Consider the following 24,146-nt stretch of genomic DNA (forward strand, 5'->3'; position numbering starts at 1 on the left):
CGTGAGCCACCAAGCACGGCTTGGATCAATATATATTTTTTTGAATTCCCCACTGGGAGGGATTCAATGTGGGACGGAATCCCCATATTTTAGAAACCGCCTTGTTCCTTCTTGCCTCGATTTCCCATCCTGTTAATCAAAAGACTCAAGGTGGGAGAATAAAGTCAGGTATAAGAGGCAGTGAGCGCAGGGACTAGGAAAATGGAGTTGGAAGCCGGAATCTTCAGTTTCCCCGGCTGCATGAGGCACCATGTGCACCACGTGGACTAAAGAAGACACTGTCGTCTCCATTTTGAAGCGGTGACCAGCCTTGAAGACATAGGCTCCAACTTCTCACTGTGAAGAAGCCCGGGAAAACCGGGCGCGTAGGAGGCGCGCGACTGGCAGTAACGCAGCAGCACTGCCTCTAGGTAGGGGCGGAGTCCGGACCCAGCCTCCGCGGGCCCCGCCCCCGGACGGCGGAAGCCGGGCCCGCCATCCCCGCCCGGGCCTGGGCGTGTCCCGCAGCCGCACGGCATGCTGGGAAGGTGTCCGCGCGGCAGCCATTTTGTCTTGTCGGCTTCTGTACAGAGGAGGCTTTTCGGCCTGAGAGCGGGCGGAGGAGCTTGGCGACCGTGTCGCCAGTGTTTTCGCTGGCGGGTGCCTGGGCTGGTGGGAGCAGCCGCCCGAAGGAAGCACCATGATTTCGGCCGCGCAGTTGTTGGATGAGTTAATGGGCCGGGACCGAAACCTCGCCCCGGACGAGAAGCGCAGCAACGTGCGGTGGGACCACGAGAGCGTAAGTCCCGCGGGCCTTGGGCCTGAGCCTGGGCTCTGTGGGGGAGGGGAACGGGCGCGGGCTCTGGTCCGCCGGGCCGCGGCGGGATGTGGGGCCAGGGCCGCGCCGGGGTCGAGCGTCTGACCCGGTGCCCAGGGAGCCAGGAGGGAGGATGGCCCAGGAGGAAGGATGGTGTCCGGACCCCGGGAAGGGGGTGATTCGGTTTTGTTGTTCTACTATCAAGGGGGTCGGGGAGAGCCCTTGGCAGAATTGAAAAGCACCTTGGTGAGGCGGCGAAACGCGGGAAAGGAAGGATAGCAGCATCTTACTAAATCTAGCGGCTCCGAGGTTTCACTTAATTATGAAATAGGGAGAAGGGCACATTCTTCTGTAGGTTGGGTTGAGCGTCTTATTTAGACTGAAATTTTTTATCAGGTTTCATGGTAAAAATCGTGGGGGTATTTTATTTCAGTAATTTCAGTGTGACACTTATACGGGGAAATAGAAATGTAAAAGTAGTAGTTACTTGTTAGAGTTTACCGTGATGATTTACAAATACTGTTCGTTAACGGTATTCCAATAAGTCCCCTATATAGGCAGTTGTCAAGGTTTTTTCTTCCATGTAGAACTCATTTGATGCTCTTAGCCCTGTGAGTAAAGGTAAATATTATAACCCCCGTTTCACAGCTGAGACGTAGAGGTTCACCCAAAGTCTTGGCAACTGAGGAAACTAATCTTTGTAGTTCTGTTGCTTTCCAGAATCCTGTGAAACTGGTTCTCCGCAAATACTGTAGCGTATTTCAAGCTTTAATCTAGTTTTGAACATGCAGTGTAATGTTTATTTTAGGTCTTACTTGGAGGATAGATACAAAATTTAATTTGACTTTGCGGTTGTAATCCAACATGCTAATTTTAAAACAATTGCAAATCATAATATGAAGGAATAGTTCAGGTAATGCATGCTTCTTTAGAAATGCATTTTCTTACTCTTTTTAAACGTAGGCTTTGGTTAAGGTAAAATTTCTTATTTGCAGTGCAGGAAAGCAAGTTTGTCCTAGATGACTCCTTTTAGTACCTTAAGAAAGAGTAAGTTTGGGTCAAGTTGTATTGGGGATGCTGCCTGGTTCCAAAGTAGCATGAAACATTCTTAGACTAGAAGTCACTGTTTTTTAAGAGGTGGGTTTTTTGTTTTTAACAGTTGAGCTCCCCCACCCCCACCCCACCATTTGTCACAATAGGAGACTAAGGAACTGCTTATCTTGACCATCTTTCTTTTGTAGACATCTTTGTTACAGAGAAGTAACTTTTTCTTTTCTATTGTTTTAACTACCTAACTCTAACCGTTCAGTCTAAGCTTTGCAAAGGTAAAAAACAAACCAAAACACTGTGGCGATTCAGCTGATGGGCAAGTAGGATATTTGTATATTTTGAATTCAAGAGAAATATGCTTTCCATCGCACTGCTCATCAGTTGGAGCAGCCTTGTGTCTCTGCGCCCTTGGTTTTGAACACGTTTTAGAAAGACTGTTTTCTTTCCCGGGGTAATTTGTTGCTACATTGTATTGTTTGTCATGGGCTTATGACTCTGCAATGATGAGGCTCTCAGAATAGCAATTTAGGTTTTATGTCATCTCAGCCATAATTTGCTTTGCTTTCAGTTTTAGTACTTTTCACTGATTTTAACTTTCAGTGTGTGTTACTAAAGTATTTAATACCTTAATGACAGATTGCACTTTATTTTGGATTGAAGGATTTCAAGTCAGTTACTGGCATTTCAGATTCATATCTGCAGGGAGAATGTCGATAGTGTTGACCAAAAACAAAGCACATGGTCTCATCTAAATCAGTGGAATTATTGTGTAATGAAGCTGGGGAAGCTCTTGATATCATTTCCGGGTTATTTGCATATTGTTGTGCTGTTGGCTGTTAGTGCTAAAGCTGCAGGGATGGGCAAACTCAATATGCTGAAAAGGATTTACCATCACTATAGCCTGATATTTTAACGTATTTTTGCATTCCTGTTCTATCTGGAAATTTTTCTTGGCCATACTTGAATTAGATGGAAAAAGCCATTCCAGTTGGATGGGATCCTTGTTTTTTCTTTGGAATAGAGATAAATAGGGAAGCAACGGTTTATTAAAACAATTGCCATGGTATCTGTAGATATTTAACAGTCAAAATGGAAACTTTACCTTAGTATTAAAAGTAGTCCCTAGATAGCTGTATTTGACCTGTGGAATTTGTTTTAAATGCAGAATTCTGTATTTCAACCCCTTCAATTCCCCTTCCCAGAGAGTCTGATTCTGTCCATCTTGGGGAAGGGTCCCAGTGTCTGCATTTTTAAAAATGGCTTCTCCTGTGCATTCTAAAGTTTGTGACCTACTGTTTCCTGACTCATCCTGATTAGTGTTGGGCTTTTAATTGTTATTAATTTGGTAGTCGATTCTAATACTCTACTTTTTCCTCTTTTTTGTGACGAGTGATATGTGAGCAAGCAGCACTTGGGAAGCTCAGTTTTAAATAAAGGATGCATCTGTAATGCAAATTATGGGCCGTTTATTTGTAATGATGTGTATGTAACCGTCACCAAGGTGTTTTTCTAGAGTTAGTGCTTTTACAGCCATTTCCAACTTTGTAGATTGCTACCTCTGGGTCGGAGAAAGTTTCCAGCTCAAGTCAAATCTCCTTTAATACTGTTTCATGAATTCATTGGTACACCCTCCCACCGTGTTTATTTGTATTTTGCAATTGTTTGAGATTATTGTTTTGGTTTTTTTTGCTTGGGTAATCCTAAACAACCACAGTGATGAGAAAGCATGTGATTGTAACTAACTGCATAGGGTGAGTACCTTTCAGTGGCGGTTTGATTTCAGTGTTTGCCAGAGAAGGTACTAGTAGCTGTATTATTAGAAGATTGTAGTAAAGTTTAATCTGGCACTTTTGTTATTTTTTATGTAGCAAGACAGAAATTTTGTAGTTCAAATTAAGGTCTTTTTTTTTCTTTTTTTGAGTGCAGTGGCACAATCTCAGCTCACCGCAGTCTCCGCCTCCTGGGTTCAAGCAGTTCTCCTGCCTCAGCCTTCCTCGGAGCTGGTACTACAGGCATGCGCCACCACGCCCAGCTAATTTTTGTATTTTTTAGTAGAGACGGGGTTTCACCATGTTGGCCAGGGTGGTCTCGATCTCTTGACCTTGTGATCCGCCCGCCTCGGCCTCCCAGATTAAGGTTTTTATATTCTAGATCTCAACCTGGAAATGAAGTTACTTAACTGATTCTAATGCTATCTGAAATGAGATTCCATTTATCAAACTCAAGCCTACCCTCTGTTTCATGAAGGTTTAATGATTTATGAAGGAAATTGAACTAAATGTTCTTTTCTAAAATCTTTGAACTATTAGCAGATATTGTCATTGCCACGGAAAAGTTGTTTAGAAAAGGAAAAATAGCTCAGGCTTCTGTCCACGATTCTTACTTGTAAACTTTTTCTTTTTGCTTAAAAAAAAAAGTGTTCAGAGTTTGGGAGCGAAAATTGGAATGTGAAAAATAGTAATTACAATGTATGACATCTAATAATATGTGTTTTACTAGATTTCATTCAGAGTCACCAAGAGCTTCATATTTACTTATTAGGTTACTATGGAGTAACTTAGAAAAGTTAGCATTTTTTATCCAGTCTCTGCCTCCTCCTTTTTTTTTTTCTTTGGAGACAGAGTCTCAAAAAAATTAGCTGGGCATAGGGGTGCATGCCTGTAATCCCAGCTACTCTGGAGACTGAGGTGGGAGGATCCGTTTAACCCAGGAGGCAGAAGTTGCAGTAAGCCGAGTTGGTGCCACCACAGTCCAGCCTGGGCAACAGAGTGAGACTCTTGTCTCTAAAAAAAAGCGATAACCGCAGTATCATAATCACACTAAAGATAATATTAAGGTATTTTCTAAATCTTTGGTTGCTTTAGGAAAATGTGTTTGTGTGTATATCATTATATATGTAATTAGACTTGATTTCCTTACAAAGGGAGAAACCAGCTTAAGTTTGTAACTGACATTTTTGTTCAGGCAGTGCTTCATTTTATGAAATATTTTCTCTTTATTATTAGTAAGTTGGGAAAATTCTTGTATTCATTTATCCAACAAAAATGTTTTGCTCTTAGGTAGATAACAGGAGGATAGTACACATGTAGCGCTTGGTCCTAGAGAGGCATCAGGTACTGGTGACAGATAGGAAAGAGTAAATGCCCTTGGTTTTGTTTTTTCCATTGGAGATTATTCCAATTGAATGTAAATGCATTTCCATAACGGAATATGATAAATACCACCATTAGGAAAAGTAAAATTGACCCTTGAACAACATGGGTTTGAGCTGAGTGGGTCCACTCTTGGATTTTTTTCAGTAAATATATTGGAAAAACTTTTGGAGATTTGTAACAATTTGAAAAAAGTAGACAAACTATAGCCTAGAAATATTTATAAAAATTTATGTATTTATTTATTAGAATTCTGGGATTTTTGTTGTTGTTGTTGAGATGGAGTCTAGCTCTGTCACCAGGCTGGGGTGCAGTGGCATGATCTTGGCTCACTGCAACCTCTGCCCCCACCAGGTTCAAGCGATTCTCCTGCCTCAGCCTCCCAAGTACAGGTATTGATCGACTTACAACCTATGCAACTTATGGCCATTCGACTTTACAACCACAATAGCTAGCCACGACTGCTCCGCGTCTGGCAGCGCAAACGTTGCCCAGCTGGGCGTACGACAGTGCGGACCAGCTTCCGGCAGCACTACCATCTCCGCGTGCACCATTTCAACTGTACATATAGCCTACTCAACTTACGACCGGTCTGCCGGTCCCAATCGTGGTCGTAAGTCGAGCACTAGCTGTAGCTGGGATTACACTCATGTGCTGCCACATGAGTGCTGACTTCTGTAGTTTAAGTAGAGATGGGGTTTCCACGTTTGCCAGAATGGTCTTAATCTCCTGAGCTCGTGATTCACCCGCCTCAGCCTCCCAGCTGGGATTACTGGCATGAGCCACCTCGCCCTGCTGGGGAAAAAAAATTTTTAAAATTAAAGGAAAGATGAGTACATCATGAATGCAGAAAATATATGTATATACTAGTTCATCATTTTCCTACCACAAAATATATACTGACCAATCATAAAATGTTAAACTTTATCAAAAGGTATGCACACAGACGGTACATGATGCCACTAGCGATTGAGAGAAAGTCAAGATGGACTATTAAGTAATAACTGTGTAAAATTAACTGTAGTTACATACTGTAATATGGTAATAATTTTGTAGACATCTGTTGCTATTACAGTGAGTGCCAAGTGTTGCCAAGATCCGCTTAAAATGCCCTATGGCCTGTGATGCTAATCATCTCTGCATGAGCAGTTGGTGTCTGCATATCACCGTAAAAAATGATCTCTTGGTTCTTGTGTATTTTCATCATGTTTAGTGCAAACCATGAACTTTTGTTGTTACTGTTTTGTTTTTTGTTGTTGTTTTGTTTTTGTGACAGCCTTGCTTTGTCACCCAGGCTGGAGTGCAGTGGTGGCATCTTGGCTCACTGCAACTTCTGCCTCCCAGGTTCAAGCAGTTCTCATGCCTCAGCCTCCCAAGTAGCTGGGATTACAGTACCACCATGTCTGGCTCATGTTTATATTTTTACTAGAGATGGAGTTTTGTCATGCTGGCCAGGCTGGGCTCAAACTCCTGGCCTTAAGGGATCCGCCCATCTTGGCCTCCCAAAGTGCTGGGATTAGAGGTGTGAGCCGCTGCCCCTGGCCTACAATACCATAAACTTTTAGTAATGCCCTGAGACCCATAGGAAGTGCAGCTAGTGACACTGGAGGTGCTCCCAAGAAGCAGAAAAGTCCCAACAATACTAAGAAGTTAAATTGCTTGAAATGTACAATAGACTGAGATTTGCACTTGGGGTTGCTGGCATTTGAGACAAAGCATCTTTTGTAAAAAAGATGACGCAAACTTGGGGTATTGATAAAGACAGGACTATAAATGTGTTTTCACATTTTTTTCTCTAGCTTACTTATAGTTTTTTTTTTTTTTTTTTTTTTTTTTTTTTCTAAACGTTCTATTATCCACATTTCTAGCTTACTTTATTGTAAAAATAGGGCATATAGCCAGGCACGGTGGCTTACACCTGTAATCACAGCACTTTGGGAGGCTGAGGCAAGCGGATCACTTGAGGTCAGCAGTTCGAGGCCAGCCTGGCCAACATGGTGAAACCCTGTCTCTACTAAAAATACAAAAATTAGCCAGATGTGGTGGCAGGTGCTTGTGATCCCAGCTACTTTGGAGGCCGAGGCAAGAGGAGAATCACTTGAACCCAGGAGGCGGAGGTTGGCGGGAGCTGTCACGCCACTACACTCCAGCCTTGGCAACAGCTAGACTCCATCTCAAAAACAAACGAAAAACAGTATATAGTACAAATAATATACAAAATATGTGTTAACCAACTGTTAATGTTAACAGTTAGGCTTCCAGTCAATTGTAAACTGTTAAGTTTTGGGGGAGTTAGGGTCAGTACCTCTTTTAGTTGTTATAAATGAATACCTGAGGCTGGATAAAGGAAGGAGATTTATTTAGCTCACTTCCACAGGCTGTACAAGAAGCCTGGTGGCTGGTACCTGTCTGAAGAGGGCAGAAGGGGAGCCAGCATGTGCAAAAATCACATGGCTAGGGGTGCCAGGCTCTGTTCAACCAGTTCTCCAGTCAACTAAGAGTGAGAATTCACTCCCACAAGAATGGTCTGTTGGGGCCAAACAAACCATGTTCAAACCATAGCAGGGCCCTAGCCTCCCGACTTCAAAGGTCAGCCGTATAGTGTATACTGGAGAGGTGTGCATAACCCAGACTGGGATGGATACTCAGAAAAGGCCTCTCAGACAAAGCTGCCCTTAAATAAACAGTTACCTAAAGGATTGGTAGGAATTAGCCTGAGGGAGAGGAGAGAGAAGACACCAGCTTGAAGGAAGAGCCGGAGAAACCAGTAAATTCACTCAAGTTGTAGATAGTATTGTATTGCCTTTTTTTGTTGTTGGATGTGGGAGTGTAGATAGATAGGCAAGAACTTGGTTTTGAATAGTTTTTATAACTCTTGTTAAAAGTTTAGGTTGTTTACATTTGGAAATAACTGAAGGCTTCTAAGCAGAAGAGAGATGTTTACTAACTGGCTGCTGTGAAAGATTGAAATTTTCACTAGAAGTTTGTGTAGGCAATAAATAGTGAATCATGCCTGGAAAGATATATGTAATACAGTGTAAAGGCCTGGAAATGAATGTGTGGTCATGATATAGCTGAAACATTAAAATATGTTATCAGGGACATAATTTTTTTGTTATGAATTATTTTATTAAAAATTACCTCTTTGGGGGTTTATTTTTAACACGATGAATTGAACTCGTTTAGCTAAAAAGAAAACATTTGCTTACAGCCTGTCATGATCCGAATTAAACTATTAATATTAGGCAGAAGTGAGAAAAGACTACAATGTGAAGGGTGGTTTTTGTTATGTTTTTTGAGACAGAGTCTTGCTCTGTTGCCCAGGCTGGAGTGCAGTGGTGGAATCTCAGTCACTGTAGCCTTTGCCTCCCAGGTTCAAGCGATTCTTGTGCTTCAGTCTCCTGAGTAGCCGGAATTACAGGCGTGCGCCACCATGCCTTGCTAATTTTTGTATTTTTAGTAGAGATGGTGTTTCGCCATGTTGGCCAGGCTGGTCTCAAACTCCTGGCCTCAAGTAATCTGCCTGCCTCGGCCTCCCATAGTGCCAGGATTGCAGGTGTGAGCCATTGCACCCGGCCTGTGTTCCTTTTTTTAACAGTAAAATTTCAAGGTGTTGCTGAATTTTAAATTAATATTTGTGTGTGTGTGTGTGTGTGTGTGTGTGTGTGTATGACAGTTGAAGTATTCCAGTAACGTCCTATTTCAAAATACAGTAAGTCTTCATTTAACGTTGTCAGTGGGTTCTTGGAAACTGACTTTAGTTGAAATGATATATAACAAACATTTTACCGTAGATTAGTTAATGTAAACAAGAGTTAGGTTCCTGTGGTACTTTTCTGGTTACAAAACCATAACTAAGTTTCTAAATAAAGGCCGAAAACATTTCTGGTATCAAATATTGAGCTAAATTTGAGGTATGCTTACATTTAAGAAAGGTGACTAAAAAGATAATTACTTACCCAGTTTTTGGTGAATCAGTGAGTGATGGCAGTTGTAGTGGTGGTGGGTTAAGTCAAGGTATAAATGTTTATGACTTGAACATTGTCAGAAGCACCTGCTACCTCCATGCATTCTAACACAATAATAAATATGACACACTCACCAACCACTTTTGGACTACGTCATTTATCGTGCATTTGTATGATTCTCATATGTTTTACAAACTTTTATTTTACAATAATTTGTATTCATTCATTCCAGCCTCCTTATTCCAGTTCAGGGTGGCGGTGGCCAGAGCTGATCCAGGCTACCCAGGATGCAAGGCAGGAACTATTTCTGGACAAGATGCCTTCTCATCACAGGGCATACTCACACTCACTCAGAATGGGACGTAGGCATGCTGGTTAACCTACTGTGTGCAGCTTTGAGATGTGGAAGGAAACCAGAGTACTGGGAGAAAACCCATGCAGATATGGGCAGAACTTGCAGACTCCTACACAGTTAGTGGCCTCAGCTGGGAATCTTTTTTTCCCTCATCACATTATTCAAGAACTTACTGTATGTAGTAGCTATGATTGGCAATTTAAATTTTTTTAATTTAAGTCTTGTATAGATTTACTGTTTGCAACGTGAGTTGTGTTGCCAGTATTTAGATAATCAGAAGTAGATACTGAGTAAATTATCCTTTTTTTTTTTTTTTTTGGAGACAGGATCCGGCTCTGTCACCCAGGAGTGGCACGATTTCAGCTCAGTGCAACCTCAACTTCCTGAGCTCTAGTAGTCTTCCCACTCCAGCCTCCTGAGTAGCTGGGACTATGGGCATGCACCACCCCCAGCTAATTTTTTGTGGTGGTAGAGATGGGGTCTTGCCACTGTGTTGCCCAGGCTGGTCTCCAACTCTTGAGCTTAAGCCATCTGCCTGTCTTAGCCTCCCAAAGTGCTGAGATTACAGTCGTGAGCCACCATTTCCAGTCTATTATCTTTATGATGACCAGTTTAACAAAAATAGTGCACACGGGCCAGGAGTTTGAGATCAACCATGGTAAAACCCCATCTCTACTAAAAATACAGAAATTACCCGGGCATGGTGGCAGTTGCCCATAATCCCAGCTTGGGAGGCTGAGTCATGAGAATTGCTTGAGCCTGGGAGATAAAGGTTGCAGAGATCGAACCACCACACTCCAGCCTGGGCAACAGTAAGACTCTGTCTCAAAAAAAAAACCAAAAAAAAAAAACGTAAAAATAGTGCAGACAGCATTGAAAATATTTGATTAGCTCAGAGGAGAATTTTATTGCTTAGTGTTGAAAGACAAAAATCATTAAGATGTCCTTAACGGGCCTGGTGCAGTGGTTCATGCCTGTAATCCTAGCACTTTGGGAGGCCAAGGTGGGCAGATCACTTGAAGTCAGCTCTTCGGAAGGCTGAGGCAGGAAAATCACTTTCCTGCCTGGGAGTCGTTGCAGTGGGCCAAGATTGTGCCTCTGCACTCCAGTCTGGGCAACAGAGTGAGGCTCTGTCCCAGTTAATCAAGCAATAAATCTTTTGATGAGATTGAACATTTCTTGTCACTAGCGTTGCCTTAAATTTATGAAGAGGATACGTCACGATTGTGTTAACAATTCTGGTGTGCCGTTCTACCCCCACCACCCTACCATGCCTATGCCTTCCACCTTTGATTATTAGGTTACTAGGTCCATGGTGGACATTTAGTAAAAACATGCTAAATAAATGACTGAATGAATGAATTAGTAGGTATTTGCTTTGGTGTTAATCTGTAATAAGCATTTACATCTTTTAGGGATTACTATTCAATGAAGAATGCTAGTATTCCAAAACTTGAGCAATTGTCATGATTATATCCAAAAGTAAGGTAAGAGTTCTCTGGGTTTATTTAATCTCTTCCCCCCCCCCCCCCCCCGACGGAGTCTTTCTCTCACCCAGGCTGGAGTGCAATGGTGCCATCTTGGCTGACTACAGCCTCCGCCGCCTGGGTTCAAGTGATTTTCCCACAACCTCCCAGCCTCCCAAGTAGCTGGGAGGATTACAGCCACCCATCATGTCTGGCTTATTTTTGTAGAGGTGGGGTTTCACCATGTTAACCAGGCTGGCCTTGAACTCCTGACCTCGGGTGATCGCCAGCCTCAGCCTCCCAAAGTGCTAGGATTACAGGCGTGGGCCACCATGCCCGGCCTCTCTGGGTTTATTCTTATTATCATCACTGATGACTTTATTTGAAGCACCGATATATGTTCTTCCCATATTTTTGTATCCCTTGTTAATATTTTTAGTTAAAACCCTCAATCTCTGGGTAGAGTTAAAAGAAGCAGTCCAGGTGTAGCTAATTTATCTGGTAGAGTAACAATTTTGATGTACCAAATGGTAAAGGAGGAGAGTTGGAGTGGAAAGAACACTTAGAACCAGATTGGGGAAATGGATTCTAGTCTGGATTCTGTAAGTATAGCTGGATGCCGTCAGGGCAGGTCACGTGGTCTCTGATGGGGTAATTGGACTAGATTAGGTAGCTCCTCGTTAGCCCACGGACAGGCATGTCTTATTTGGTCTGCATAGTGCCTAAAAACATTTAAAATAATAATCAGTAGTATTTTAAAAATCAGGCTGTTCTGCAGTGGGCAGGTCTACCGGAAACCTACCCCCAGAGTGCAAAGAAGCTGAGAGGCCAGAGAAAGAGGCTGACCTATCCAGTTTCTTAGAAACATGTAATAGGGACCTATGAACAGAAGCCAGGTCTCTGTCTTGGGCAACTGCTGGCGGCAAGACAAGATGTTCTCTCTCCAGACCCAGGGCTTATATACCATAGGGAAAGGGTATCTGCCTCAGAAGGCATGTGTAGGATAATTACTTATGGGCAGGATTTATGTTAAGTACAAAATCATCAAAATTGTTTAGACCTAAGGGCAGGATTTACAGTAAGTGTGCATGTTCTTAACACAAAGAACGGTAGATAAAATAGAAATCTTAAAGGCATTCCCGGAATTGGGATTAATCAGAAGTCAGCCTGGCAGTTTAGCATCCAAGATGGAGTTGCTTTATCCTTCACCATATTCTTCCAGTTTAGCAAATGTATACAGTTTAATCTTTGCAATCCCACTATGAGATATTTATTACCTCCTTATTTTTATTTTATTTTTATTTTTTATTTTTTTTTGAAACGGAGTTTCGCTCTTGTTACCCAGGCTGGAGTGCAATGGCGCGATCTCGGCTCACCGCAACCTCCGCCTCCTGGGTTCAGGCAATTCTCCCGCCTCAGCCTCCTGAGTAGCTGGGATTACAGGCACGCACCACCATGCCCAGCTCATTTTTTGTAGTTTTAGTAGAGACGGGGTTTCACCATGTTGACCAGGATGGTCTCGATCTCTTGACCTTGTGATCCACCCGCCTCGGCCTCCCAAAGTGCTGGGATTACAGGCGTGAGCCACCGCGCCCGGCTCCTTATTTTTATTTTTAATTAAAGTCTCGCTCTTGTCCCCCAGGCTGGAGTGTAATGGTGTGATCTTGGCTCACTGCATCCTCTGCCTCCTGGGTCCAAACAGTTCTGCCTTAGCTTCTCGGGTAGCTAGGATTACAGGCGCTTGCCACCACGTCCAGCTAATTTTTGCAATTTTAATAGAGACCAGGTTTCACAATGTTGACCAGGCTGGTCTTGAACTTCTGACCTCAAGTTATCCACCCGCCTGGGCCTCCCGAAGTGCTGGGATTACAGACATGAGCCACTGTGCCCAGCCATATTTACTTAATTTGAGAGAGTCATACTCTTTCACCCAAACTGGAGTGCAGTGGCATGATCACCACTCAACTGCAGCCTCAACCTCCTGGGCCCAAGCGACCCTTCCACCCTAGCCTCCCAGGTACCTGGGACTACAGATGTGTGACACCATACCAGGCTAATTTTTTTCATTTCATTGAAGAGACAGGGTCTCACTATGTTGCCTGGCTGGGCTCAAGTGATCCCCCTTCTTTGGCCTCCCAAAGTGCTGGGATTATAGTCATGAGCCACTGAGCCCAGCCTGTGTCCTTTTTTAATATTGTGAAGAAACCAAGGCAGAATTATGACCTCTGGTTCTTTTTTAGACAGTTTGTGTTCTGTTACCCTAGCTGGAGTGCTGTGGTGTGATCACAGCACACTGCCACCTCTGCCTCTGAGGCACAATCAGTCCTCCCATCTCAGCCTCCCAAAGTGCTGGGATTACAGACATGAGCCGCTGCGCCCCACCAGGTACCCCTTGGCCGCGGCGGCCAAGATTCAAACTGCCATGTTGCAGTGTACCTATTTCACATGCTTGAGAGTCAGGAGGGACTGTAGAGATGTGTTTATTCTTTTTTTGAGTCAGAGTTTTGCTCTTGTTGCCTAGGCTGGAGTACAGTGGCACAATCTCAGCTCATTGCACCACCTGTGTTCAAGCGATTCTCCTGCCTCAGCCCCCCAAGTAGCTAGGATTACACGCCTGGCTAATTTTGTATTCTTAGTAGAGACAGGGTTTCTCCATGTTGGTGAGGCTGGTCTGAATCTCCTGACCTCAGGTGATTGCACGCCTTTGCCTCCCAAAGTGCTGGGATTACACCACGACCTGCCTGGTTTTTTTTTTTAAATGGTGAACCTTTCTGAGGATCATAGACATTGTGGCTTGCCTAGCTTAAATTTACAGGACAGTAGTCTTAAATTGATCATGAGGCCGATAGAAGTACTATTGAAAAAATTAAAATCAATCTTTGGATAGAATCATCTCCAAAACCCTAGAATATATTACTGTAAAAATGGGAAATAGAAATGAAATGTTTAATAGTAAAACTTTTATGTCTATGAGGACTGTACACAAAATTTAGTTTTTGTTTTATAACCATACAGTTTATGGCTTTAAATAATAGCAGATTCTGGCAGTAACTTTTACTAAACATAGTTGTGTGAAATTTTGGGATCTAAAAAACAAGGTTCATACAATTGAAAGATAAGGTCACAGTAAAAGTGACATAATTGTTGCCCCATCCTCCCTCCCCTAAATAAAATAAATTCTCAAATAATATTTTTAAAAATTGAGTATTGGCCTTTTTAATTTTATTGTGATGCACTTAAAGTGAACACAGAGTTTAACAAAATGAATGTTTTAAGATTTAGAAAATCATATGGCATCACATGCAATGGAACTTCAGAAATTTTTTTTTTTTTTAGTTGGAGCCTCCCTCTGCCGCCCAGGTTCAAGCGATTCTCCTGCCTCAGCCTCCCGAGTAGCTGGGACTGCAGGTGCATACGCCACCATGCCCAGCTAATTTTTGTATTTTTAGTAGAGACGGGTTTTCACCATGTTGGCCAGGATGGTCTCAATCTCTTGACCTTGTGATCTCTGCCTGCCTCGGCCTCCCAAAGTGCTGGGGTTACAGTCATGAGCCACTGCACTCAGCCTTTAAAACTTTTATTATGTTTTTAGAGACGAGTTTTCACTTACGTTGCCGGGGCCTGGAGTACAGTGGCTGTTCACAGGTGTGGTCCTAGCACAGTACAGCCTCAAACTCCTGGGCTCAACTCATCTTCCTGCATTAGCCTCCCACGTAGCAGCACTATAGGCATGCACCACTGTGCCCAGCCTAACAGTCATCTTAAAAATCAAGTATGACAACGTCTAAAGGAAAGAAACAGTAGAAAGATACTAAGACATAAAGCTATATTAGAGTAATATTGGTACAAAACTAGATCTGTTGTTTAGACATATTTAGAAACATTTTATGATTTTCATCCTGGATGCACTTTATGGAATCACATTGCTTCAAATGAGTATAAAAAGCCTTTGAGGCAGGGAAAAAAGCCTATTTCAGATTTAGCATCCAGTCCTGTCTAGAAAGAACTTTCAGGTTTAAATTTAACACTGCCTTGTTTTCCTTTCCTTTCCTTCCCCTTCCCCTCCCTCTCCCCGTTTCCCCCTCCGCCCTTTCCCCCCTTTTCTCCCTTTTCCTTTCCTGAGACATGTTGTAATCAGTAGCATGATCACAGATCACTGCAGCCTCCACCTCCCAAGCTCAAGCAATCCTTCTGCCTCAGCCTCCTGGGTAGCTGGTACTGTGCCACCACTCCTGGCTAATTTTTGTATGTTTTGTAGACATGGGGTTTCACCACGTTGCCCAGGCCAGTCTCAAACTCCCGAGCTGAAGTTATCCTTCTGCCTTGGCTGGCCTCCTACTGTGTTAGGCTTAGAAGTGTGAGCCACCATGCCTTGCCAACACTGCCTTTCCTTTCATGTGTTATAGTTGTGCGTTAATAACCTTTCCAAAGCTGGGCACAGTGATTCACACCTTTAATCCCAGCACTTTGGGAGGCCAAGGAGGGCAAATCACCTGAGGTCAGGTGTTCAAGACAAGCCTGGCCAACCTGGTGAAATCCCGTCTCTACTAAAACCCCATCTCTACTGTATTTTTGTATTTAAAAATAGAAAAATCAGGCTGGGCGTGGTGGCTCACACCTGTAATCCCAGCGCTTTGGGAGGCCGAGGTGGGCTGATCACTAGAGGTCAGGAGTTTGAGACCAGCCTGGCCAACATGGTGAAACCCCATCTGTAAAAATAAATAAATAAATAAAAATTTTTTAAAAATAGAATAATTAGCCAGGCATGGTGGTGCATGCCTCTAATTCCAGCTACTTCGGAGGCTGATGTAGGAGAATTGCTTGAACCTGGGAGGTGGCAATTACATTGGGCTGAGATGGCGCTGCTGCACTCCAGCCTGGATGACAAAATGAGATTGTGTTTTAAAAAATAAATAAATAAAAAGATAATGATAATCTACCTAGTAACACGTAAGTTTTGTGTGAAGGAAGGGAGATATTTTGGAATTTGGAATTTTAATTTACATGGTTTGGTTTGTAGTGTTATAAAATTAAATACAGAATAGAGTGGTTTTGGAATATATCTGAAGGAGTTACAGAAGTACCAGTGGGAGAGAATTAAATATTGGCTTTTATGTTAATAGTTTTTCCCCATACCGTAGGAACCCACCAAGAGTCTAATTGTGTTGGCATGTATGAAAATATCCAGTGGCCCTATCTCTCCAAAAGATTTTTTAAAATTTGCCAGGCATGGTGGCTTGCACCTGTAGTTGTAGTCAATTGGGAGGCTGGTGTGTTAAGGATCTTCTGAGCAAAAAGATGGAGCCAAATTGCTTTAAATGAGTTGTCTGTGATTTAGATGGTGATTTCCAAATCCTAATTTGTAAATAGGCCCTAATCTTCAAAAGGGTTAGAATGATAAGAATAGTGTAAAAGTTTTTTTAAAATATGAAAATTGCCCTTTATTTTGGGATGTCTTTCCCATATTTGTTTTTGCTACTGGGGGGGTATCAGTAGGTAATGATTAAAATCGATAATAGAAAATACGAGTAACCGCCAGTATTGCACATTTTTTCTTTTATTGAAATTCAGGAGTCCGAAAGTCACTAATTTACCTAATATGATTCAACAAATGAAATTCTTAAACTTTCTTGGTTGAAAGATACATACTTCAAGAAATGAGAAAATAGTTATTTGGCAACCTTCTCCAATATAGTTTTAAAACCAAGCAATTTTTTTAGAGTTTAATACCTTTGTTTTTCTTTACTAGGTTTGTAAATATTATCTCTGTGGTTTTTGCCCCGCGGAATTGTTTACAAATACACGTTCTGATCTCGGTAAGTGACTTTTCTGTTTAACTTTTATCAAATGTATGATTTTTTAAATGTTGAGTAGAAGTGGTGAGGAAAAAAACTGGTTCTTTATAATGCTGTAAAATTTTTTCTTAAAGATTTGCTAATAAGTAATTTGTTACTTGGTTTAGATATTTGAATGCATTGATAAATGTCAGTCTGATTAAGCATGGTGGCTTTATTAAACATACATGTCTATTTCCACTCCCTCCCAAAACTCCACTTAAATGAAAAAAATTTTTAAAAGATGTAAATGGAAGAGGAAATAACATTAGAGATGTCAGCAAATTTTTGGAAGATGACAAATGGATGGAGGAGTAGCAGCAAACGCAACAGAGCAGAGCAACCTGTACCCTAAATGCCTGCAGAAGGGGATACTAAACAGAAGCGAGTGTTTGATCAGCAGAACCCTGGACAGGCTCAGGATTTGGAGGCACCAGGTACCACAGAAGGCAGGGTTGAGTCCTGGGGCTGAAAATGAGAGAGAGGAGTCTGTAGTCTAGTTCTTCTCAACCTTGACATGGTTGACGTTTTGAGCCAGTTTTGGAGGGGCTTTTCATGTACTGTGGGATGTTGAGCAACATCCCTGGCCTCTACCCACTATATACCAGTAACACCCCCTGTTGTGACACCCAAAAATGTCTTCAGACATTGCCAGAGGTCCCCTGGGATGCAAAATTCCCACTGGTATAGGTGGTCCTGTGCATCTGTTGTTCCTGTCCTGCCTCTCCCACCCGTATACCGTAGAAGAGGGTTATTTCCTCGAGAAATTGGACTAGAGAGACTAGTTCATCTGAGTCACAAAATACAGAAAATAATTGACTGTTTCCTCAGTCTTTCAAGGGTGGTACATAACCAGGATCATTCTGGATACGTAAAAGAAGTCAATTCATTATGTACAATGTTTGCCTTAGAGCTTTAGGAGCGTATTAAGGCAGGACCGGTCCAGATGTTGAGATTTCAGACACAGCGGGGGCAGTAGTGAGTAAAAATAAGAATGTAAAAGAGAGTAAATGAATCTATATTTTTATTGGTGGGGCTCTCCTCTGCCCTGTTCCTAGAAGGATACAGCCAGATGTTTTTCCCCAGGCAGAAGAAAAGAGGATTCTTCTCTAGAGAAAGTGAACAGTTCCTGAGAAGTGATCTCTACAGGTACTGACCCTTGGGGAATCTCTTAAAAGAAAGTCTTACTGCCTGGTTTTCCTATGGTGCAGCCCATTCATGAGTTGACAACCCCTGCCTAATCCCTACTAACTTCCAGTCAGATTTTGGAAGTGTCTTTTTAAAATTAGTTGCCTGCCAAGGACCACCAGCCAGACATTCGAAGAAATCCTTCAACATGAGAGATTAACAGAAAACCAACAGAGAAAGAAGAATTTAGTGGAATTGGAGATAATGGGGAAAGCAGAAGAGAGATTTTTAAAGTCTTAAGAAATTTAGTATCTTCAGAGAAATATGGGAAGATACTATATTCGTCAGCAATAATAGGATGCTATAAAAAGGGAACTTGTGGAAAAGTTTGAAAAACATTTTTTGAAAAAAAGCTCTTAGACATTAAAACTGGAGAAATCGGAACTAAAATCACTGGAAAGATTTGAAAATAAAATTAAGGAAATTTGCTGGAATGTTGGGCAGTAGGACAGAAGGATTTAAAAAAAAAAAAAAACCTTAGTCTAGGAACTCTAATACCAGCTTAATGGTTGTAGACAAAATAAAAGCAGAGGGAATTGCTTAAGAAAAAAGAAAACTGCAGTACTAAAGGACATTCGTCTTTAGGTTGAGTAGGCCCTACAAGTGATCAGGACAGTGAATGAAAAGATGCGTGCCCAGGCATACCCCTGTATTTTAGAACATGAGGGTGGTGGGGGTGGGTGTAGGTCACAGAATTACCTAAGACTGGTCAGTAACAACGGTGGAAGTTGAAGACCATTGGAGAAACATCCTCAGGCTGAGTGAAAATGTATCTGCCAGGCTTAGCTGTATAGCCAAACATCAAAACATGAGGGGAAAAAAGACATTTTCAGATACACATGGTCTCAGCAGATTTATCTCCCACGGACCTTTTCTCAGGAAACTCCACCAAAACCTATCTATAAACCAAGAAAGAGGAAAGAAAAAACATGCATCGTTAAAGAGGGCAAGAAAAAAAAAAAAAAGATCTAGCAATTTTCTTCTACTACAGAGCAGAAAAGGAATTCATCAAGATAATACTATAGTGAGCTTAGGAAACAAGTGTCACAGATTGAAGTAAGGCAGAAGGCCTTGGAAGAAAATGAAATTGATTATCTGATATATTTTAAGTCATAAGTGGGATTAGTATCAAGATAGTTTCTATAGCTGAGTTGAAGTGTTTGAGAAGAATTTGAAAATACATAGAAAAAACTAGGCTCACACCTGTAATCCCAGCACCTTGGGAGGCAAAGGAGGGTGGATCACTTAGGGGTCAGAGTTTGAGAACTGCTTGGCCAACAGGGTGAAATCCTGTCTCTACTAAAAATACAAAAAAATTAGCTAGGCGTGGTGGTGGGCGCCTGTAATCCCAGCTACTTGGGAGGCTGAAGCAGGAGAATCCCTTGAACCTAGGAGGCGGAGGTTGCAGTGAGCTAAGATTGCACTCCTGCACTCCAGCCTGGATGACAGAGTGAGGCTCTTGTCTCACAAAAAAAGAAAGAAAAAAGAAACAAAATTCTGAGAAAAGTACATCAGAAGCGTCTCATAATGCACCTTTGCTTGGCCTGACGGTGAATAGTACTTGCTTAATATAAACACTAAATGTTTATTTATCCTAAAATTTTGATACCTAGGATTGATAAATAGCAAAATAAGCATGGAATTTAGAAAGGTGGAGGTAAATTTGAGAAGAAATAACAGAGTTAAGATAATTGCTTTTTAGAGGTGGGAAGGAAAAGAATAGGACTAGGGTACTAGTCTAGTGCTATTTGACTTTATAAACAGATTTGGAAATAAGGTCAGCAGTGGTTTGGTCCAGTGGTTTACCCCATCAGTTTTCTTTGGTGGCATTAAGGAACAATTTCATTTCACCTTCCCTCCTTTTCTCTCTCCGTCCCTCCCTTCTCTTTTTACCATATATTGTTGCTCTCTATTATATTGACTTTGAAGACTGAGCAGATCAGTTTTATGTGCTATTTGAGTATGATGCTTCATGATTCAGTAGGATCAATTTAGATGTCTACAAACTACTCAGTAATAAAATGAATCTTTTTAAAAAGAAAAATAACCTTTTTTTGGCAAGAGAAAAGGTTGCTAATATCACAGATAATTCATACAGTTATATTTCCTTCTTTCCCAGGTCCATGTGAAAAAATTCATGATGAAAATCTACGAAAACAGTAAGTCATTTTGGCCCCTCCCCCCCTTATTTGGTTTAAGGGGGACAAGGGTTGAGGAAATAATTGCAATTAAATGTAAAATTAGTGTCTGAGAGAAGTCCAGTCACTGGCTGGGGATAGCAAGAAAGTTATGTAGCTTCAGCAGTAATAGTACTGATAGCCACCACATGAGTGCATCTTATATGTCAATGTTTTTTTCTATAGCCCATTTGGTTGGTTTTTTTTTTTTTTTGAGACGGAGCCGCTGTCGCCAGGCTGGAGTGCAGTGGCGAGATCTCGGCTCACTGCAACCTCCACCTCCTGGGTTCAAGCGATTCTTGTGCCTCAGCCTTCTGAGTAGTTGGGATTACAGGCACGTACCACACCCAGCTAATTGTTGCATTTTTAGTAGAGATTGAGTTTCACCATAGTTGGCCAGGATGGTCTCAGTCTCCTGACTTCACGAATCCCAAAGTGCTGGGATTATAGACCTGAGCCACTGCGCTTGGCCAGCTTTTTTTCTTTTCTTTTTTTAAGACAGCCTCACTGTGTTGCCCAGGCTGGAATGCAGTGGCATGATCTCGGCTCGCAGCAACCTCTGCCTCCTGGGTTCAAGCAGTTCTCCTGCCTCAGCCTCCCAAGTAGGTGGGATTACAGGCACTCACCACCATGCCTGGCTAATAATTTTGTATTTTTAGTAGAGACGGGGTTTTACCATGTTGGCCAGCTGATCTTGAACTCCTGACCTCAAGTGATCCACCTGCCTTGGCCCCCCAGAGTGCTAGGGTTGCAAGCATGAGCCACCATGCTCAGCCCCAATTTTATAGATGAGACTTGTCCCAGGTCCAGGGGACTTGTCACAGATCCAGTACAGTGGTAAAGCTAGTGGTTAAACTCCTGTGTAAAGCTTGTGCTATTAACCAAACATATAATGCTCTATGATGAGGAGCAATCAGAAAGTCACTTCAAATACACCTGGTTTACCCTTCAGCCTAAATGCAGTAGTCATTGATGCTAGTTAAGATAGAATATTTGAGTTGTAATGGATAAAGATTTGGATATTAGTACGTGTTTTTCATTTTATCAGGTATGAGAAGAGTTCTCGTTTCATGAAAGTTGGCTATGAGAGAGACTTTTTGCGATACTTACAAAGTTTACTTGCAGAAGTAGAACGTAGGATCAGACGAGGCCATGCTCGTTTGGCATTATCTCAAAACCAGCAGTCTTCTGGGGTAAGTGAAATACATTCACAGTCTTTGTAAAGCGTCCTTGTTCTCTGGAGACTCAGAGACCTCCCTAATATTTTTGAAACTTGCCTTCTATTCATTACTTTGTTCTTTTAGAATGATATAAAACTAGGCATTTTTTTTTCAGTCTTTATTAGCAAACATAACATTGATTTTGCTAATCATAAGATTTTTCTCTTAAATAGTAGTAACTGACAGTATGTGATTGACAACAGAAGTTGAAGATAATTGAATTACTATCCTTTCAATTAAACATTTTAATTATTTTATTTTCTTTTTACTTCTATTAAACTGCATAGGGAACATTTTAACAGATAGAAATATTATGTATGGTATGTGAGAGTTTGAATGTTTATCTTTGTCTTATACTTGTTGGTAATACATTTTATTGTCTTCAACAGGCTGCTGGCCCAACAGGCAAAAATGAAGAAAAAATTCAGGTTCTAACAGACAAGATTGATGTACTTCTGCAACAGGTGAGAATTGTGTGCATTAATGTTGGGAAATGCTTGAAACAAGACATGTAGCCAGCAAAAATAGAAAGATGGGGACATGCAGCCAGCAAAAATAGAAAGATGGGCTGGGTATGGTAACTCGTGTATAATCCCAGCACTTTGGGAGGCCGAGGCAGGAAGATTGCTTGAGCCCAAGAGCTTGAGACCAGCCTGGGCAACAAACTGAGACCCAGACTCCACAAAAATTAGCCAGGTGTAATGGCGTACACCTCTAGTCCCAGCTACATAGGAGGCTGAGGCAGGAGAAGTGCTTGAGCCCTGGGATGGTAAGACTGCAGTGAGACCTGTCTTGGGCAACAGAGTGAGACCTTGTCTCGTGTGTATATGTGTGTGTGTGTGTGTGCGTGCGTGTACACATACATATATATGTATATGAAAGTATGGCAAATATGAGAAGACACTCAACACTATTAGTCGTTAGGGAAATACGGATTAAAACTGTAATAAAATACCTATTTGACACCTGTTAGAATAGCTAAAATTTAAGAATCTGATTATACTGTACCAACTTTTGGCAAGGATGTGTGCGAACTGGAGTTTAATATTGCACAACCGCTTTGGAAAAAAATAGTCTGGTTTTTTCTTTCTTTTACATTCCTGCAGATCATACTGGAGTCTGTTTTGCTATTGTTATTACTGGTTTGTTGAGACAGTCTTGCTTTGTTGCACAGGCTGGAGTGTAGTGGTGCCGTCTCAGCTCACTGCAACCTCTGCCTCCTAGGTTCATATGATTCTAGTGCCTCCGCCTCCTGAGTAGCAGGGATTATAGGCATGTGCCACCATGCCTGGCTAATTGCTGTATTTTTAGTAGAGACAGGTTTCACCGTGTTGACCAATCTGGTCTCCAGCTCCTGACCTCAAGTGATCCCACCCGCCTTGGCCTCCCAAAGTGCTGAGATTACAGGTGTAAGCCACTACCCAGCCCTGGCGTCTAATTCTTAAAAAGTTAAAAATGTACCATGAGCCACTCCACTCCCAAATACTTATCCAGGAGAAATAAAAACATATGTCTACACAAAGACTTGTACTCCAATGTGCTGTAGTCTTAATAGCAATTAAAAAAAAAAAAAAACCCAGGGCCGGGCGCGGTGGCTCAGTCTGTAATCCCAGCACTTTGGGAGGCCGAGGCAGGTGGATCACAAGGTCAAGAGATCGAGACCATCCTGGTCAACATGGTGAAACCCCATCTCTACTAAAAATACAAAAAATCAGCTGGGCATGGTGGTGCGTGCCTGTAATCCCAACTACTAAGGAGGCTGAGGCAGGAGAATTGCCTGAACCCAGGAGGCGGAGGTTGCGGTGAGCCGAGACCGCGCCATTGCACCCCAGCCTGGGTAACAAGAGCGAAACTCCGTCTCAAAAAAAAAAAACCCAGGCTGGAATCAAAATGTCTTTCAGCAGGTGAGCAGATAATTAAATTATGATATCCATATGATGGAATGCCTGTCAGTAATAAAAAGGAATTAGTTATATGAGAGGATATAGATGAATCTTAAAATACTTAGGCTGAGTGAAAGAAGCCAGACAAAGGAATATAGACTGTATGACTTTTTATATAAAATTTTAGAAATTGCATATTGACCTATAGTGACAGAAAGCAGATTTGTGGTTGCCTGAGGATTGTGTTTGGGATTGAGGTTGGAGGAGGTACTGTAAAGAGCAGGTGGCTCACACCTGTAATCCCAGCACTTTGGGAGGCTGAGGTGGGAGGATTGCTGCAGCTCAGATGCTGTTTCTCTCTCTTTTTTTTTTTTTTCTTTTTTTTTTTTTGCAGGATAAAGTCTATGAATGTGTCTCCCTTTTTTTTTATATATATATTTTTTATTAAGACAGGGTTTCACCATGTTGGTCAGGCTGGTCTTGAACTCCTGACCTCAGGTGATCCGCCCGCCTTGGCCTCCAAAGTGCTTGGATTACAAGCGCGAGCCACCATGCCCGACCTGCATTTTTCTTTTCTTTTCTTTTTTTTTTGTTTGAGGTGGAATCTTGCTCTGTCACCCAGACTAAATGAAGTGCAGTGGTGTGATCTTGGCTCACTGCAGCCTCTGCCTACTGGGTCAAGTGCTTCTCCTGCCTCAGCCTCCTGAGTAGCTGGGATTATAGGCGCCTGCCACCATGCTCGGCTAATTTTTGTATTTTTAGTAGAGTCGGGGTTTCACCATGTTGGCCAGGCTGATCTTGAACTCCTGACCTCAGGTGATCTGCCCACTTTGGCTTCCCAAAGTGCTGGGATTACAGGCATGGTCCACCACAGCTGGCCGAAAGTGCATTTTTCTTAACACATCAGTTACACTTTATTGAAGAGTAAAAAAAAAAAATTGAGGATAAGGCCGGGCGCAGTGGCTCACGCCTGTAATCCCAGCACTTTGGGAGGCCGAGGCGGGTGGATCACGAGGTCAAGAGATCAAGACCATCCTGGTCAACATGGTGAAACCCC

At 42.2% G+C, this 24,146-nt stretch overlaps 1 protein-coding gene across 10 annotated transcripts in view; it reads left to right on the forward strand.

The window, feature by feature from the left end:
• The first annotated feature begins 495 nt into the window (after nt 1-495).
• Nucleotides 496-24,146, forward strand: part of LUC7L3 (LUC7 like 3 pre-mRNA splicing factor) — a 33,138-nt gene continuing 9,487 nt past the window's right edge. For 6 of the 10 annotated variants that reach the window (XR_004269587.1, XM_032280033.1, XM_032280035.1 and 3 more), the window contains exons 1-5: nt 496-778; nt 16,537-16,603; nt 19,929-19,968; nt 21,035-21,179; nt 21,596-21,670. Coding sequence is in view for 9 of the 10 variants with exons in the window: in XM_032280033.1 (XP_032135924.1) it covers nt 680-778; nt 16,537-16,603; nt 19,929-19,968; nt 21,035-21,179; nt 21,596-21,670 (426 nt within the window). In the remaining variant the exon portion in view is untranslated. Of the gene's footprint in view, nt 779-16,536; nt 16,604-16,865; nt 17,059-17,679; nt 17,771-19,928; nt 19,969-21,034; nt 21,180-21,595; nt 21,671-24,146 lie in introns of all 10 variants that reach the window. The other 4 variants (XM_032280042.1, XM_032280041.1, XM_032280037.1 and 1 more) reach the window with 4 other exon arrangements.

The sequence above is a fragment of the Sapajus apella genome, unplaced genomic scaffold, assembly GCF_009761245.1.
Source record: "Sapajus apella isolate SASKATOON/1434 unplaced genomic scaffold, GSC_monkey_1.0 scaffold12, whole genome shotgun sequence".
Taxonomy (NCBI): domain Eukaryota; kingdom Metazoa; phylum Chordata; class Mammalia; order Primates; family Cebidae; genus Sapajus; species Sapajus apella.